Raw genomic sequence first — 16,515 nt, 5'->3', positions numbered from 1 at the left:
TACGTGCGTCTTTCCCACTTGATTTCTGAGCCAGACTGAACACAGGCACTGGGTCTTGAACATCTTTCCCCAAATTTAATACAGGAGCTGGCCTGGAAAATTCACAGCCTCCATTTGGTGACTGTGGATAAGACATCCCATCTTCTGATGACATAGAGTTTCCCAAACTTATTTAGCTCTGACTTTTAAATTACGTATAACTTGTCCCCTTCCTTTTGGATGTCTGATGAATTTTAAAGCAGAATGTTTCCCAGCACTTTGGAGTGGCGTTCCTTGTGCTCACGTGAATTCCGTGAACCCTCTTGACGTGAGAATGTGGTGTTTTTACAGATGCCTGCTCTGTGCCTATTTCTGAGATCATCACCGTTGAAGAAACGGACATTAATGGGAAACACTACACCAGTGGAAAATGGCAGAAAATGGAAAAGCCTTATGCTTTCACAGGTAACGTGGCCTGAATGTTCCTCAGTAATTCCATGCAGGTTACATGAAAGGGAACTTTTTTTGTCACTTGTTTAACAAACTCATTGTGTCCTTGGTTTACCTTTATAGAAAGGTCCTTATATCATTTTTTCCAAGCTTTACTTTTATTTATTTTTTATTTATTTTTGGCTGCGTTGGGTCTTTGTTGCGATGCGCGGGCTTCTCATTGTGGTGGCCTCTCTTGTTGCGGAGCACGGGCTCTAGGCACATGGGCTTCAGGAGTTGTGGCACGCGGGCTCAGTAGTTGTGGCTCACGGGCTCTAGAGCGCAAACTCAGTAGTTGTACTGCACGGGCTTAGTTGCTCCGCGGCACGTGGGATCTTCCCGGACCAGGGCTCGAACCCGTGTCCCCTGCATTGGCAGGCAGATTCTTAACCACTGCGCCACCAGGGAAGTCCCAAGCTCTACTTTTTTTTTTTTTTTTTGCCGTACGCGGGCCTCTCACTGTTGTGGCCTCTCCCATTGCGGAGCAACAGGTTCCGGACGCGCAGGCTCAGCGGCCATGGCTCACGGGCACAGCCGCTCCACAGCATGTGGGATCTTCCCGTACCGGGACACGAACCCGTGTCCCCTGCATCGGCAGGCGGACTCTCAACCGCTGCGCCACCAGGGAAGCCCCCAAGCTCTACTTTTAATATTCATTTTTTTCTTATTTTTTTATTGTTTTTTTTACGTGGGTTAAAAGAACTGAGAAATAGGATCTTTTCCCTAATATACCTTGGAAGTTACTAGTCAGAAGGAAAGGGGACCATTGGGGCGTTTTGAGTGTGAACCTGGGGTTAGTGTGAGGGGAGTGTGTTCCCCGGTCCGCAGGGCCGCAGGCTCACGGCGTGTGTTCTCTGTGCAGTGCATCGTGTGAGGAGGGCCCGGCAGCACCGCTGGAGGTGGGCGCAGGTGACCTTCTGGTGTCCTGAGGAGCAGCTGTGCCACCTGTGGTTGCAGACCCTCAGGGAGCTACTGGAGAAGCTGAGTACGTGCGTGGTTTGTATTCGGCACAGCCTCCTGTAACCCAGGCGGATGTGATGAGTCGCTGTGGCTTTTGAATGCTTTACTGATTAGAGGACCACGTGGTGTGGTGCCCAGAGCCTGGCCCCCAGGGCGCTGGTACCTGCACTGACAGCCGCGAGGCTTGGGGCAGGCCCCTTGGCTCTCTGGGCCTGGGTTTCTTTTCCTGGAAAATGGGGTGATAATGCGTGCACTCGCGATGAATGGAGGATTAAACCAGGCGCCTGGGGCAGGCATCTCTGTCCCCCTGGGGTGTGTCTGAACATCTGAGCTGTGAGTTATTGCCGTGCGGCCAGAATCTGTCTGTCACACTTAACGGTAGGTGTCAACTCGTTTTGTGTCTGGAACACTATTTCGTGTTGTTTGGGTATGATCTTTTTTTAAATCAAAGTATAGTTGATTTACAATGTTGTGTTAATTTCTGCTGTACAGCAAAGTGATTCAGTTATACACATACATATATTCTTTTCCATTACGGTTTCTCACAGGATATTGAACATAGTTTCCTATGCTCTACAGCAGGACCTTGTTGTTTATCCATCCCGTAGACAGTAGTTCGCCTCATGCTAATCTGTTTGAATATAATCTTAATACACAGGCTTGACAACTCAGTGCAGGCGTCAGCCATAGAAAAGAAAGAGCATGTGTTTAGGTTGGTTTTATATCTTTTAAAATTAATTTGGCCTCTAGATAAAAAAAGGTGAATTATAATTTGTTTGAAGAAGGTACTTCCCACACAGCAGCTTCGGAGAGACATCCCGGCTTGGAAAAGCACATGTTCAGCTTAGCATCTGGGTGGCGGGACTTGGATTCTGCGTTTCGCCGTCTGATTCTGTGGGACGGGATGGGGTGTTTGGTCCCCCGCCGTCCATCCGACCAGTGCGTCCTGACCTTTCCTTCCATCTCAGGTCGCTGGCGCTCTGTGCTCTGCTTGTCCGCTGGACTTCTGAGCGAGTCCGGTTGGGAGGTCGCCTCAGTTCCTCTGCCGCCACCTCCCCCTCCTCCTCACCTGCTCCCTCCCCTCTGTCCTCCGGTGGTTTTCACGAGACTTTGAGTCTTTGGATTGGGATGATTCTGGAGGCTCAGACTCCAAGAGGAAGCCCTCTCAACCTGCCCCCCACTGAATAATGGGACTTTTTTTCACAGAAAAACCTATACAGTCGTGCATCTGCTATAATCTACTTGTATCTAAAAATATCCTGTAATTCAGTTTTTTCAGCTGCTCCGTCACTTTGTGTTACTACTGAATGTTTCATTGAGGTATAACTAGACACAAAGAAGTTCTCACACACTGAGCACGCTCGGGTAACCGGCACACAGATCGGGAGACAACGCTGCCAGCCCCCTGGGGCCCCAGGGCCCCTGCCGTCGCTGCCCAAAGGTGACGGTCACCTGACTGCAAACACCTGGGTTCGTGTTGTACTCGTGGCCCTCCGGCAGCTTGTCGTCACGTGCGGGGCAGGTGGCCCGTTCTCTGGGCTGCGTGGTGTTCCGGGGATGAGTGTCTGTCCGTTTATGCAGCCCTTTTACCGCTGATGGCCGCTGGATGGCCTCCTGACGTGGCCGTCGTGAGCAGAGCTGTTCTGAACGCTCCCGCACGCGTCTCCTGGTGCACGCGTGGGACTGGACTTGCTGGGCTGGTGGCGTGTTCGAGCCTCAGTGCACGCGGCCACGCCGCCTTCCAAACTGGAGGTCCCGGGGCCACGCCCACCAGCAGGGGACCGGAGCTCTGCTGGTCCCGCACCTTAACCACACCTTTAAAATTGTAGTTCCTCTGGTGGGTGTACGTAGTCTTGCATTATGGTTTTAACTGGCATTTCCCTGATGGGAATGCGTTTCTCAGCTTCACTGGCTCTGTGTGTGGGCCGTTTGGAGATCCTCTTTTGTGAGGTGTCTGTCCAAGTCTTTTACCCGTCTTTCTGTTGGGTTGTCTGTCTGTCTAGATGATGTGTAGAAATTCTTTACATATGGTAGATCTGAATCTTTCATTGGATTTTTGAATTACAGGTGCCGTCTCCCACGGGATGGCTTGTGTTTCCGCTCTCTTCATTCCATTCTTTTGATGGACATTCTTAGTATTTACGTAGCTCTGTTTATCTTTTTTAAAAACTCTGTGGCTAGTTTGTGTCCTGTTTAGGACAGCTTTTCTGCTCCAAGGCCACGAAGATGGTTTCTTCTAAAGCTTTGTTCTACCTCTTGCTTTGAGAGTCCCTTTGGAAGTGATGTGTGTATGCAGTGTGAAGTAAGCGGTCACGGTTCACGTTCCTTAGATATAGATCCCTGCCTCACCCCGTGCCATCTGTGGGAAAGCTTGTCCTTTCCCCACCGCACCGTGGTGCTATTGTTTTGTTTTTTATTTATTTTTTGCTCACAGGTAGACATTTAATTGGATTTTATATTTCACCTTGCATCCAATGACCTTGCTAAATTCATTGATTAATTTTAATAGTTTGATGATTCTTTTTGTCAGCTGTGAATAATGACTATTCTGTTTTTTCCGCCTCAGTTCTTATGCCTTTTTCTTTCTTTTTCTTACCCTTTTGCCCTGGTTTGGACCCTCCAGTGCAGCGGGGAGGGTCTTAGTCCTGATCTTGGGGGAAACTTTTCAACATCCCACAGTCGAAAATGATGGTTCTTAGGTTTTTGTTTTGTTTTGTTTTGTTTTTTTTGGCCACGCTGCGTGGTATGCGGGGGTCGAACCACGTGCCCCCTGCGGTGGGGGCAGAGTCTTAACCATTGGGCCGCCAGGGAAACCTCAGGTTTTTTTAAGTAAGTTTTTAAAGTCCAGATTAAGGAAGTTCCTTTCCAACCCTAGTTTTCTGAGAATTTTTAAAAATCATCATCGGATGTATAATTTGATAAGTGCTTTTTCTGCATCTATTGAGATGATTGTATGATTTTCTTCTTTTTGAGTTAACGTGTTGAAAAACATTGGTTTCTCCTTGTATTTTGTATAAAAGCCTTTGTATTCCTGGAATAAACCCTACTTGGTAATGATGTATTTGCCCTTTTTGTGCATTTCTGGATTTGACTTGATGATATTTTGTTTAGGATTTTCTCACCTAGGCTCAGGGGAGAAGTAGACCTATGAGTTTCCTTTCTGTAAACGTGCTTGTCTGGTTTTGCTGTCAAGCTTACAGTGGTCATGTACACAGAGTTGAGTAGTGCTTCTTTCTTTTCTGTCGTGTGGAAGAATTTTTATCATGTTGAGGCCACTTTTCCCCTTAAATATTTGGAAGCATTAAGTGGTGAAACCATCTGGGGTTTTCTTTGTGGGAAGGCTTTTATTAATGGCTTCAGTTTCTTTATTAGATAGCAGACTATTCAGATTTTCTATTTATCCTGTCACTTTTGGTAAATTGTATTTTTTGAGAAATGTGTCTCTTACATAAAATTTATTGGCATAAGTTTAATAAATCCTTTCACTTTCCTTGTAATATTTGTAGGTTCTGAAATAATGTCCTTTCTCATTCCTGATATTGTTAATTTGTGTTTTTTCCCTTTTTTCTTTTTATCAGTTTTATTTAGGGACTTATCAATTTTATGACTCTTTTCAAAGCATAGACTTTTGGCTTTGATTTTTCTCTATTGTGTATTGCCTTCAATATTTTATTAGGAAGATTTTCAAACATACAGAAAAATTGAAAAAATTGTACCATAGACATTCATACACCCACCACCTACCTACATTCTGCAGTTGTTAACATTTTGCTGGTTTTGTTTTGTCTGTGTCTCTCTGCCCGTCCATTAGTTAATGGTACGTTTGCTGTGTTTCCCAGTAAGTGACAGACGTCAGGGCATGACCCTTCAGACACTTCAGCACGCGTGTCGTTACCTAGAGGTCAGTATTTGTTTTCAGTTCGGAGGTAGAATTTACATACGGTGAAATGGACAGATGGTAAGTGTAAATCAATGAGTTTTGAAGCATACGTGTACCCATGTAACCCAGACCCTGTAAGACGTACCACCACCCCAGTTTCCTCATGACCCTCCCCTGCCAGTCCAGAGACGACCACCAGTCTGATTGTTTCTTTTCGTCATTGTTGCCACATGTTAGTTCTGCCGCATAAATGGAATCATGTAAAAGGGGCTGTTTTGTGTAATTCTTCCGTCTCTCAGCATCATGCTTTTGGTATTTATTCACGTCAGTTAAGTGTCATCAGTGGGCTGTTCCTTCCTGTTGCTGAACGATGCTCCTTTGGTCACGTTCTGGGTATCCAGCCGTCAGTTGGTGGACGCCTGGTGGATCTCCACGTTTCGGCTGCTGTGAATGGTGCTGTTGTGAGCGTTGGTGTGTGGGATTCTGTGTGGACCCAGGCCTTCGATTTTCTTGCTACTTTTATTGATTTGTTGGTTAAATTTGGTTTGCAAGTATCAAAATCTACTTGAACCGACCCAAGCAGAAATGTGGAGGTTGCTATAAGAAAATAGGGTGTTTCAGGAGACCTGGGTGTCGGCGGTCAGCCGGGCCTCTGGAAGGGACATCCTGCCGTCCTGCCGTCTCTCCGTCCATCTCCAGATTGAGCGTTCCCTGTGCCTGTCCGTCTGTCTTTCTCTCCCAGCGCTCCGTGCTCTGTATCTATTTCTCTCATTTTCTGCAGACTCACTTTCCGTCACATGAAGAAGAATGAGGCTGCTGCTCCCAGCATTTACACCCTGTAGGACTCACTCCTCATCAGGAGAGAGCGTCCTTCTCTGCCAGGATTCTGAGTCCCCGGGGCTGCCGGCCCCCTGGCCAATGTGCAGGGCACCTGCCTGATCTCACGAGCTGTGCTTTTCCTCTTTTCAGAGATGAGGAAGCTCTTGAGCACCGTTCTTTGCCTTAAAAATGCTTTTTGTCAGATACCGCTAAGCAGCGCTCTAGAGCCGTTGTGGTTTGATTTCGCTCAGCAACAGTTCTTCACTTCGAGCACTTACGTCCATTGTGACCTACGCGGTGTTGCTGTCTTGCAGCGTCTAGACCAAAGCACTTACTGGTGTTCATCAATCCGTTTGGAGGGAAAGGACAAGGCAAGCGGATCTATGAGAGAAAAGTGGCGCCGTTGTTTACACTGGCCTCCATCACCACCGAGATCATCGGTAAGGCGCAAAGTCCCTGTAGAAGTAAATTTGAGAATGACTCAGATATGGTCACTAGGGAGGATTCTTACTGTATTAAGGTTTTTTTTTTCTGGGGCCATGCTTCGCAGCTTGCAGGATCATAGTTCCCCGACCAGGGATTGAACCCGGGCCCCAGCAGTGAAAGCGCAGAGTCCCAACCCCTGGACCGGCAGGGAATTCCCTGTTTAAGATTATTTAAACAACCTGAAATGTTGGGTTTTTTGGCATACCAGAATGAGAAGAATACAAAGTAAAGAACGTAGACTGTTCTAGCCAAGTATTAGCATATAAAGCACTCGGGAAAAACACTAAGGATGAAAGGACAAAGGTTATGGACAGAAAATTCTTGCAAGAGATACAAGCAATTAGTCAGGCTTAGAAATCATTTCACCAGTAAGTGGTATTTTTAAGAAACACGATGCAATGCCACATTTGCGGTACCGAGTTTCAGAGCAGGTTCTAGATGCGGGGAGGGTGTAGGGAGACGGATTCTCCCTTCACGATTTGAGGGTTTTGTGTAAACTTATTAAAGGGCCACTTGGCAGTGCGGGTCAAGAGCCTCAAACAGGAGGGGGTTTTTATCCAATCTTACAGTTTTCTAAACTTTCCTGAGAAAGCCATCAGCTGTGCACAGAGGGCGAGGTACACAGGTGTCCGTTGCCTCATTTTTATAAAAGCAAAACACCGGGAGCCGCTTATACCCCCGAACAGGAAGCAAAAGATAAACTTGTGGGGAATCTGAAGGAACAGTATGCAGCTCTTTAAAATGGTCTTTACAAGGAATTTTTAATGATGAAAAAGGGATTGTGATAAGATGTTGGGAAAACAAGGACACAAAATTGTGTGTACAAGTGAATTTCAAGAGAGTTTTTGTTGGGACTTCCCTGGTGGTCCAGTGGCTAAGACTGCGCGCTCCCAATGCAGGGGGCCCGGGTTCGATCCCTGGTCAGGGAACTAGATCCCACATGCTGCAGCTAAAGATCCACATGCCACAAATGAAGATCCTGCACGCGGCAACGGAGACCCCCCGTGCCGCAACTAAGACCCAGTGCGCCCAGATAAAAAAATTAATCATTTTTTTTTTAAAGAGACTTTTTGTTACAGTGAGTATACAGACTATGGACTAACATTTTCTTTCCTCTACATTTTGGTATATTCTAAAATTTTCCAAGTCCCTTGGCTAATAAGGGAAAACTATAAAATAGAAGATGTAATCTCTTCCAAAAAAAGTTATTATTTGTTGGCAATTAAATGCCAAGAATGTGGGACGTCCCTGGTGGCGCAATGGTTGAGAATCCGCCTGCCAGTGCAGGGGACACGGGTTCGAGCCCTGGTCCAGGAAGATCCCACATGCCGTGGAGCAACTAAGCCAGTGTGCCACAACTACTGAGCCTGTGCTCTAGAGCCCGTGAGCCACAACTACTGAGCCCGTGTGCCACAACTACTGAAGCCCACGCGCCTAGAGCCCGTGCTCCACAACGAGAGAAGCCACCACAATGAGAAGCCCGTGCACCGCAACGAAGAGTAGCCCCTGCTCGCCGCTACTAGAGAAAGCCTGCACGCAGTAACAAAGACCCAACACAGCCAAAAATAAATAAATAAAATTTTTTTTAAATGCCAAGAATGTGATGTCCTACCCAGTAGAGTGTATTCTGAGAGGTCCTGTTCCCCTGAGGTCAGCATCCCTGTCCATGAAAGGAATTTGGGTCAGATCGAAGGAGGGGTTTCTTACAGGAAACCCTCCTGAAGATTTTATAGGACCTCATTTTAAAAGCATGGTTTACTTGCCTTTTTTTTTTTTTTTTTCTTTGCGGTACGCGGGCCTCTCACTGTTGTGGCCTCTCCCATTGCAGAGCACAGGCTCCGGACGCGCAGGCTCAGCGGCCATGGCTCACGGGCCCAGCCGCTCCGCGGCATGTGGGATCTTCCCAGACCGGGGCACGAACCCGCGTCCCCTGCATCGGCAGGCGGACTCTCAACCACTGCGCCACCAGGGAAGCCCCGACTTGCCTTTCATTTTAAAGAGGATTCACAGACCTGAGTGTAAACTCTATGATGTAACATGTTTTCTCCCCACAGTTACTGAGCGTGCTAACCATGCCAAGGAGAGTTTATATGAGCTCAATATAGACAAATACGATGGGTGAGTAAGCGTCTTCCATCTGACTAGTAAATAGTCAATTCTCATCACGTTTTACCCATCTGTCTTCATTTTATTCACTCCCTCTCCTTACACCTTTTTTCCTAGTTGTAGAAGTAAAATAAACCTTCTTCTAGAAAATTCGGAAAGGCAGAAACGTTCAGTCGTGTTCTTCTCCTTGGAAAACCACCGTGTAATAGTTTTGTTTTCCTTTCCGGTCTTACCACCTATGTACAGAAATTTTTTCTGTACCGTTTGAAAGTATGTTATAGACATGATCAGCTTTCGTCCCTAAATATTTGTGTATATTTCCTAAAAGCAAGGATATTCTCTTACAGAGCTAAAACGCAGTGATCAAAACCAGGAGATTAGCACTGATACGAATGCCGTCACCCATTTGCTGTCCTTATCAGACCCTGCCCGCTGTCCCATTACTCCCTAAGGCAGAAGAGCCCTGGATCATACGTTGCCTTCAGACTCAGTGGGTGTGTCCCTAGTCTCCCGTGACCCGGACCAGATCCTCAGCCTTCTTGGTGTGGCTGAATTTTGGGAGAACAGGCCAGTGCCTTTGCAGCATGTCCCTTGGTTCTAGGTCTGTCTGAGGTTTCCTCTCGGTCAGGACCCGCTTGTGCGTTTCTGGCTGCGACAGCGCAGAGTGGGTGCTGTGCTCGTCCCCGCAGGAGGCACCGGCCCCGAGTGTGACTCTGCATCTGTGTTGCGTCTGTACCTGCTGGCATGTCAGCTCCTGGAGAGCCGGCCTCCTCTGCCTTGTGCACAGCTGTCCCCGGCGCCTGGCACAGGGCTGGCACGCAGCAGGTGCTCCGCGAATGAACAGATGAGGCTGGGGAAAGGTGGTAAGGATCCCCGGAGAGCTTGTACATAGGTGTCCTGTGGGCTCGGGTGTTTTGGAAAGATACTTTTGTTTTATTTATTTTGTTTATTTATTTTTGGCTGCGTTGGGTCTTTGTTGCTGTGCGCAGGCTTTCTCTAGTTGTGGCGAGCGGGGGCTACTCTTTGTTGCGGTGCGTGGGCTTCCCATTGCAGTGGCTTCTCTTGTTGTGGAGCACGGGCTCTAGGCACGTGGGCTCAGTAGTTGTGGCTCTTGGGTCTAGAGCACAGGCTCAGTAGTTTCGGCGCACGGGCTTAGTTGCTCCGCAGCATGTGGGATCTTCTCGGACCGGGGCATGAACCCGTGTCCCCTGCATCGGCAGGCGGACTCTCAACCACTGCGCCACCAGGGAAGCCCCGGAAAGATACTCTTGAAAGCTGCGTGGCAAGTAGCAATGAGGATTGGACCCAAGGAAGCTGCCAGAGGTTGTGGGTCTTGGGCAAGAGCTGGCTGGACAGTGGCAGAGGCAGCAGGGCTGCTCTCCAAGGCGTTTGGGGGAGAATCGGCTGGTCCCCGTGACCGAGTCCTCACCAAGTGTCATCAGGCAATGAGATGAGCTGAAGCGGGTTTTGGTATGGGGGACGTCAGCTGAGCTGTGGGCCCCCTCCAGTCGGGTCAGCGTGAAGGCTGAGGGGCAAGCTTTGTGACCAGGAGCAGCGGCGTCCTGAGTGTCCCTGTGCCCCATCCCAGGGCCCCAAGAAGGCTCTAGGGTCTCAAGTGGGCAGCTGTGCCGCTGGGGACCTCAGGCAGTGTGAAGAGCCTCCCTGGAGGGGGGAAGGGTCAGGGAGGCAGATTAGGGTCACACGGCGGGAGTGGGTCGTGAGTGGGGGAGGGGTGGGGGGAGCGTCAGGGAGGGAAGAAGCCACGTGTCACCTGCCCCAGAGGCCGAGTTCCTGGAGACCTTGTTCGGGGGCTGGAAGGCAGAGGGTAGAAGCCTGTTGAGCCCATGTTCTGTCTGCTTGGTTTTCGTCAGCCTCGCCTGCTAGGGACGGAGGGGGCATTCTCTGCAGCTTGGCCCCAGGCCCTGCCCTTCTCGACCTGTCAGAGCCTGGCCGTGTGGCTACGGCGGGCATCAGGAGCCTCTCCCTGCAGGGCTGGGACGCAGACACGGAGGGTCTGAAGAGGTCTGCCGCGGGAGCGGGGAGCGAACTGAGATGGGTGGGGACTGTGCCGGCCGACGGGGCACGGGCACAGCTGCGGCCTGGGTGGCGGCTCAGAGGCCAGCGCAGGAGGGGCTGGTGGTGCGGGGCGGGTGCGGAGGGCCTGACCCCTGTGTTCCTCCTGCAGCATCGTCTGTGTGGGCGGAGACGGCATGTTCAGCGAGGTCCTGCACGGCCTGGTGGGCAGGACGCAGAGGGACGCCGGCGTGGACCAGGACCAGCCGCGGGCGTCGCTCGTGCCCAGCCCGCTGCGGATTGGCATCATCCCCGCGGGTACGTGGGCCGGGAGGGGCCGCCCTTGGGTTTTCCTGGAGGCTCATCCCTTTATTTCAGGTGCGCTCTTCTCTCCACGCACCTGACGCAGGACCGCCGCTGCATGCGGGAAGGGGTCCTGCTGTCCCCCCGGACGCCTGCTTCCTGCCCGGCGCTGGGGGCGCGGTCCTTGCTCTCAAAGGGTTGGCCGTTTGGCAGTGGGGGGGATGGGGGAGACCCAGAGCACAGTGCAGGACAAGGGGAGCCTGGGGGGCAGGCGGTGTCCTGGAAGAAGTGACGGGCACCCGGGGCCGGGGGGCTGCCTGTCGGGGCGGGAGGCCTCGGGGTGTGAGCGGGACGGGCCGGCTCGGTGTGTTTGGTGTCTCCGGGAAGCACCCAGCTCTTAGGAGAATCACAGCATTAAGCCGGCGGGGGCGGGGTGAAGCCGGGGCTTTGCAGACCACTCAGCGGAAGGAGGCACCCTCCTCCCCCTGTGTCTGGGCCACAGCGGCAGGGACCCTGGCAGGCCAGCTTCGGGTAGACATCCGGGTTCTCCGATGGCTCTGAGAATGGTGCCGTCACCCCGTTTTCTGGGTGACGATGCGGGGTGCCAGGGTCAGGTTGCATGGTTGCCCAGAAGGGCGTGGACAGTGGGGCTCGGAGGCTGCCCTGCCCCACCTGGGAAAGTCTGTCCTTCTCCACCTGCCCCAGTATTGTCTGTGTGTTAAGGACGTTCCCCTCAGTGGGTCACGTGTTTTCCAACTTCTCTGCCAAGCTAGGCTTTTGTCCTTTAACCTTGTGCATGGTGCTTCTGGACTACGTGAAGTTTATTTTTCTGCATTCTAATCTGTGTTTCCTTTATGCCCCTTGTCACCATTTGCCCGTGTGGCTCTGATACCTAAAACCCTGGGCTGTTAAAATGGTCGAAGGGCGCACGAGCTCAGGCCAACGCCACACGCCGGGAGTGCCCCCGCGCAGGCGCCCTGCTTCTCCGCGGCCTGGCGTGGAGCGGGTCTTGCTGTGAGCTCAACAGACACACGGACCAGCGTGGCAGGAGAGGGTCTCCAGTAGTGGGGCAGGGTAGCGGAGATGCCGCTGGCGTGGGTCTGGGTGAGTGGCTCGGAGGGGCTCCTTCCAGGGGGGGGTCCCAGGAGCCTTCCTGAGACATGCGTGAGGGGCCGGGCGCAGAGTGACGCGTGCCAAGGGTCCCCTGGGGCAGCGGGTGGCCATGGGAACAGCCGTGCGCTCAGGCAGGGGGCTAGAGGGACTGGGGAAAGGCCCTGGGTCAGGCTCTCGTCTTGAGGGCCGCGTGTGAGCCCACCCTCTGCGTTCCGTTCTAGAGCAGCGGCGGGTGGGCGGCCCAGGTCCCGTGGACGCTGGACGTCGGGCGTGTGGTCGGCTGTGACTCGGGCACAGTTTCAGTGGCAGAGCCAGCGGGACTCGGCGAATCGGATGGCGCAGCCAGCCCGAGCCGCCAGCAGGAGCCCCCTGGCACTGGGCTGTGGGCACTGGCCGTGGAGCTCAGGGACAGTGTGTCGGGGTTCAGAGCTGGGTGGTCCTGCCTGGGCTTGCTCAGGTATCAGGAAGGCCGGCACAGCGGGGGCGGGGAGACAGCAGTGCCCAGACTGTGCTTGCAAGAAGAAGGGCACATGCCGGCTGCCTCTGCCCTGGGCCGGATGATACAGCTTCAGGGAGGGCCGCCTCCCAGGCAGGGCCTCGAGGAGGGGGAGGCTGCAGGTGCCTCTGGGGCACAGGGGCTGGGGGTCAGGAGTCTCCTGACGCCCGAGGTGAACCAGATCTTACGTCTGGAGCTGGCGCTCCCTCTGGGTTAAATAAAGTCTTCACCACACAGAGACCACTGGGGAGGTACGTTGTCCCCAGAGGGGACAGTGAGCTGTCGGAAGCAGACTGAATGTTAAACAAGCGAGAAGTGGTGTTTTGGGGACGAAAAAGAATCAGACATTCTCCTGCCCTGAAGCAGCTGTCTGCTGGTGCTCCGGCCGCCAGCCCAAAGCACAGGGGTCCACAGCCCGCAGGCACCCCGCGCTCCGTCCGTCCGTTCCCTCAGTGGGTCCTCGTGCATACATTCTGCTGGCCTCCTGTGGGCCGGCCTCGCTGGGGGCCTCGCGAGGGGACACGGCGGGGACGCAGGGAGTCCAGGGGGAGAGGCAGGTGATGAGCATAAAACAGAAAGAACAGAGCAGTGGGGCCCGGGGGAGCACGGTCCGGACGGGCGCATGGGGCCTTGCACGTGTGATCCCACTCAGATGCCTGAAGGGCGGGGGACAGTGCCCTGCATCTGGGGCACGATGTTCTAGGCCGGAGGAGTGGCACAGGCGGTGACCCCGAGGCAGGAAAGGCTTGGCTGTGGGTGGGGCCGCCGTGAGCAGGGTGAGTGAGAGGCAGAGTGGAGGTGGGAGCTGCGGGGGGCAGGGGGGAGGTGGCCCCGTGGAGGATGCTGAGCTGAGTACCTTCTTTAAACATCTGACTTCTCAGCAAAGTGACCCCTGAAACCTACTAGAAGCTCGGTTCACTTACCCTGTTTGTTGCCCTAAGGACTTGGGTGACAGTGAATGCGTGTGCCCCAGCCCAGGGCAGCCCCCACTGAGCCCTCTGCTTTTTTCTGTAGAGTTCAGGTGCCTGTAGGTTCTGCGCCATCTCACACCCTCAGTGGAAGCGTTTGCGGTTAGCTCCTAGTGAATGAACTCGGAAAAGTGGGCCACGTCCAGCCCAGCCCTCTAGAGCCGGCGGTTTGCCCCAGGTGCGGCCCAGGACTGACTGTCTGACCAGTGGCCTTCAGCCTGTCCCTGTCCTGCCCACTGTTCCCACCCGAGGTGCCTCTCACGCAGCTTCTGTGACGAGATGCTGTCGTTGAGGAGGGTCGTCAAAAAGGGCCCGTCTTCGTTGTGGCTGTAAAAAGGATGATGCAGCCGGTCAGAAGCGCTGGGCTTTTTTTCCCTACTCGAGACACATCCCTTTATGAGACTTTCAACTTGATTCTAGCATCTGTTTAATAGGGCAGTTAGATTCTAGATAGACCCAGAGATAAAGAGGGACTTTAAAGGTCAAAAGGACATGGTGCAAAGTGCAGACCACTCGTCTCTTCATTTTTATTTGAGATCACTGCTGAATTTCTACTGAGTAAAAGACTGCTGAATATACAAGTTATATCTGATCAGATGCAGGGGAGGGGACTTCCCTGGTGGCGCAGTGGTTAAGAATCCGCCTGCCGACGCAGGGGACTCGGGTTCGAGCCCTGGTCCGGGAAGATCCCACGTGCCACGGAGCAACTAAGCCCGTGCGCCACAACTACTGAGCCTGTGCTTTAGAGCCCGCGAGCCACAACTTCTGAGCCCGCGCGCCACAACTACTGAAGCCCGCATGCCTAGAGCCCATGCTCACAACAAGAGAAGCCACTGCAATGAGAAGCCCATGCACTGCAACGAAGAGTAGCCCCCCCCCCATGCTCTCCGCAACTAGAGAAAGCCCGCACGCAGCAGCGAAGACCCAAGGTGGCCAAAAATAAAATAATTAATTTTTTAAAAAATGCAGGGCATGTTGGATGTCTGATCCGTTTTTGTTCTAAGGGATGGTTTGTGAAGAAATTAAGCAGTGCAGTAGGCACGTAAGGGGAGCACGTGGGCTCTGGAAATTCTGGGAAGTTCTAGGGATGTGAAGGTGTGCTTCAAGTTAATTGCGTGGCTCTTTTCTAGTTTATTTTCTCAGAAATGTTTATACCCGTTATTCGGGTACCCTCAGTTAGAAAAACAGGGGTGTGGAAGATAGTCTGAAACCATGTAGTTTTCCTTAAATACTGTGAATTCCAGTTTAAGAATTAAGTCACTCCTGTAATCGTAAATGTTCATTTAAACCGTTTTACTTTTCGGCTCATTCTTGGAATGAGATGTCATTCAAGTCTTCAGGTTAAGGTTAACAAAAAAGAAAAATATACGTATTAAAAAATATATCAATCTGTGTGTGTTTACGTAAGTTTCCGACCATAAGAAGGCATATGTTAGCTTAGATTAAATAGTTAAGAGGCATCTACTCTGATCTCAAACTGGACCAGATTCTGTTGCTCTAAGAGATGACAAACACTGCCTGCGATCCAGCGCGTCTATGTAGAACCATGGACCTTCAGGCGCCCCTTAGGCTGAGGGCCTTATAGAATGTTCCGGGGCCTGAGGGCACAGCATCTGGGTCCTGCCTGCGGCCAGAGCTTGTGTGCCTGTAAACAGGATGGTTATTCCCTGATGGGCCTCAACCTGTGTTGGTTGTGTGTCTGAGGCAACATTTACGGTACAATTCTGGATATGGTCAGGGTTTATCCTTGGGAAATCTAGACTAGGGTTTTCGGCTATTCAGCAGACGTGTTAAAATTCAGATCGCTCAGCCCCAACCCAAACCTACTGGGTCAGGATCTCGGGGGTGGGGCGGGGCTCAGGAGTCTGTTACAAATAAGCAGCCGGGAGGTGTTCTACCCACTCAGGTGGAGAGCAGAGACGTTGGTGATGACCCAGTTAGAACCGGGACAGACCGAGGGAGGACCCGTAGCATCCCTGCCGTGCCCTCGGGATCCCGGTGCTAGCTGGGTGCTCTGAGGTCACCTCCACTCTATAGACAGGGGTGTGGGCAGGAGGAGGCCGAGCCCGTGGGGTTCAGAGCGGGTCCCGCTGGCCCCTCACGTCTGTCAGCCGGCAGCTGCTGCGCCCTTATGACCCAGGGGTGGGCTGAGGCTCCGGGTCTCGCCTCGCACAGGCCTGCGGTGCTTTTTCTGTGACCTCCACGAGCTGTCCCTGCTTTACATGCACTTTCCCGCTGCAGAATCCCTCTGGTCTTGTGGTCTGGAGCCCCAGGGCTGCTGCCCGCCTTTGTGGCAGCCAGGAGCGGGGACACTGTGCAGAGCGCTGAGCCTGGCGCCCTGGCGCCCCGCCGCCACCGCTGCAGTGACTTCCCAGGGGCCCCGCCCCCCAGACGGGCTCAGGAGGGGTCTCTGAACTCTCTGGGAGGAGCTGGTTGATGGTGTTCTTGATGAACCAACCTCAGTGACTAATTCTGTAGGCAAACGGAGCTTATTCCTTCTTATCTACTCCCGGGCCATGGAAGAAGCAGAAGAGCTTACCACTCATTCACCTGGAAACACGCTGGGATCGTAAGTGACTGTAGTGATATTAAGGACCTTTTCCCCCTTTTAGGGTCGACAGACTGTGTGTGTTACTCAACGGTTGGCACGAACGACGCGGAGACCTCAGCTCTGCACATCGTCGTGGGTAGGTGCCTCGCTCAGTGCCGCACTTGGCTTGCTGCGTCCCAGGTCCCCGGGCACACGCGGGTGTCGGTCCGCCTCACCATGCAGGTGCCCGTCAGTCCGCCCGTAGGGCTCTGGCTGCCACCCTTCCCTGCCACTTCCCATCCAGCGGGGTGACCTTCAGAAACAGAAGCGCTGCTCTGCTCGGAACCCTCTGGTGCCCTCCCCAGAGCATTTG

At 52.6% G+C, this 16,515-nt stretch overlaps 1 protein-coding gene across 1 annotated transcript in view; it reads left to right on the top strand.

Annotated features, from left to right (window-relative positions):
* Positions 1 to 16,515, top strand: part of CERK (ceramide kinase) — a 50,922-nt gene that overhangs the window by 22,952 nt on the left and 11,455 nt on the right. The window contains exons 2-7 of the mRNA XM_060026008.2: positions 331 to 444; positions 1,331 to 1,453; positions 6,442 to 6,567; positions 8,668 to 8,731; positions 10,905 to 11,050; positions 16,225 to 16,299. Coding sequence (XP_059881991.2) covers positions 331 to 444; positions 1,331 to 1,453; positions 6,442 to 6,567; positions 8,668 to 8,731; positions 10,905 to 11,050; positions 16,225 to 16,299 — 648 coding nt within the window. The remainder of the gene's footprint in view (positions 1 to 330; positions 445 to 1,330; positions 1,454 to 6,441; positions 6,568 to 8,667; positions 8,732 to 10,904; positions 11,051 to 16,224; positions 16,300 to 16,515) is intronic.

This window comes from Delphinus delphis, chromosome 11, assembly GCF_949987515.2.
Source record: "Delphinus delphis chromosome 11, mDelDel1.2, whole genome shotgun sequence".
Taxonomy (NCBI): Eukaryota; Metazoa; Chordata; class Mammalia; order Artiodactyla; family Delphinidae; genus Delphinus; species Delphinus delphis.
Note: the sequence above shows the minus strand (reverse complement) of the source record. Positions and strands in the feature narration are given on the sequence as shown.